Source organism: Apaloderma vittatum, unplaced genomic scaffold (assembly GCF_000703405.1).
Source record: "Apaloderma vittatum isolate BGI_N311 unplaced genomic scaffold, ASM70340v1 scaffold8421, whole genome shotgun sequence".
NCBI lineage: Eukaryota > Metazoa > Chordata > Aves > Trogoniformes > Trogonidae > Apaloderma > Apaloderma vittatum.
The window spans coordinates 2,214-2,576 of NW_009697332.1; the positions used below are offsets into that span (position 1 = coordinate 2,214).

Consider the following 363-nt stretch of genomic DNA (forward strand, 5'->3'; position numbering starts at 1 on the left):
CTTAGCCTTGGCCCGCGCCTTCCCACCCTGCTTCCCGCGACCGGACATAGTTCCTGACCACGTTCCTTAACCTCCACCCAAACTGATGTGATACACTCGTCTTTACTCTCCCGACCCGGCCCCTTTTATAGTTTCCCCGTGGACGCCGTCCTGCTTTCGGATTGGCTGCGCGCCGTTCGCGCTCGCTCCGACCAATGGGGCTGCGGATCGAAATCCACCCAATGGGCGAGCAGAAGCCTGGCCCTCCCCGCCCACCTGCCCCTTGCTACCGGCGCATGCCGCTGCAGGAAGGGCCGGGCTGGGCGCTGCCGGCGCAGGGCGGGACCAACACCGCGCACACACACACCCCCCCCACACTCATCT

The 363-nt window shown here is 65.6% G+C and overlaps 1 protein-coding gene across 1 annotated transcript in view; it reads right to left on the reverse strand.

The window, feature by feature from the left end:
* Nucleotides 1–48, reverse strand: part of LOC104280070 (histone H2A-like) — a 441-nt gene extending 393 nt beyond the window's left edge. Inside the window, 1 exon segment of the mRNA XM_009877603.1 lies at nucleotides 2–48. Coding sequence (XP_009875905.1) covers nucleotides 2–48 — 47 coding nt within the window.
* Nucleotides 49–363: the final 315 nt, after the last annotated feature.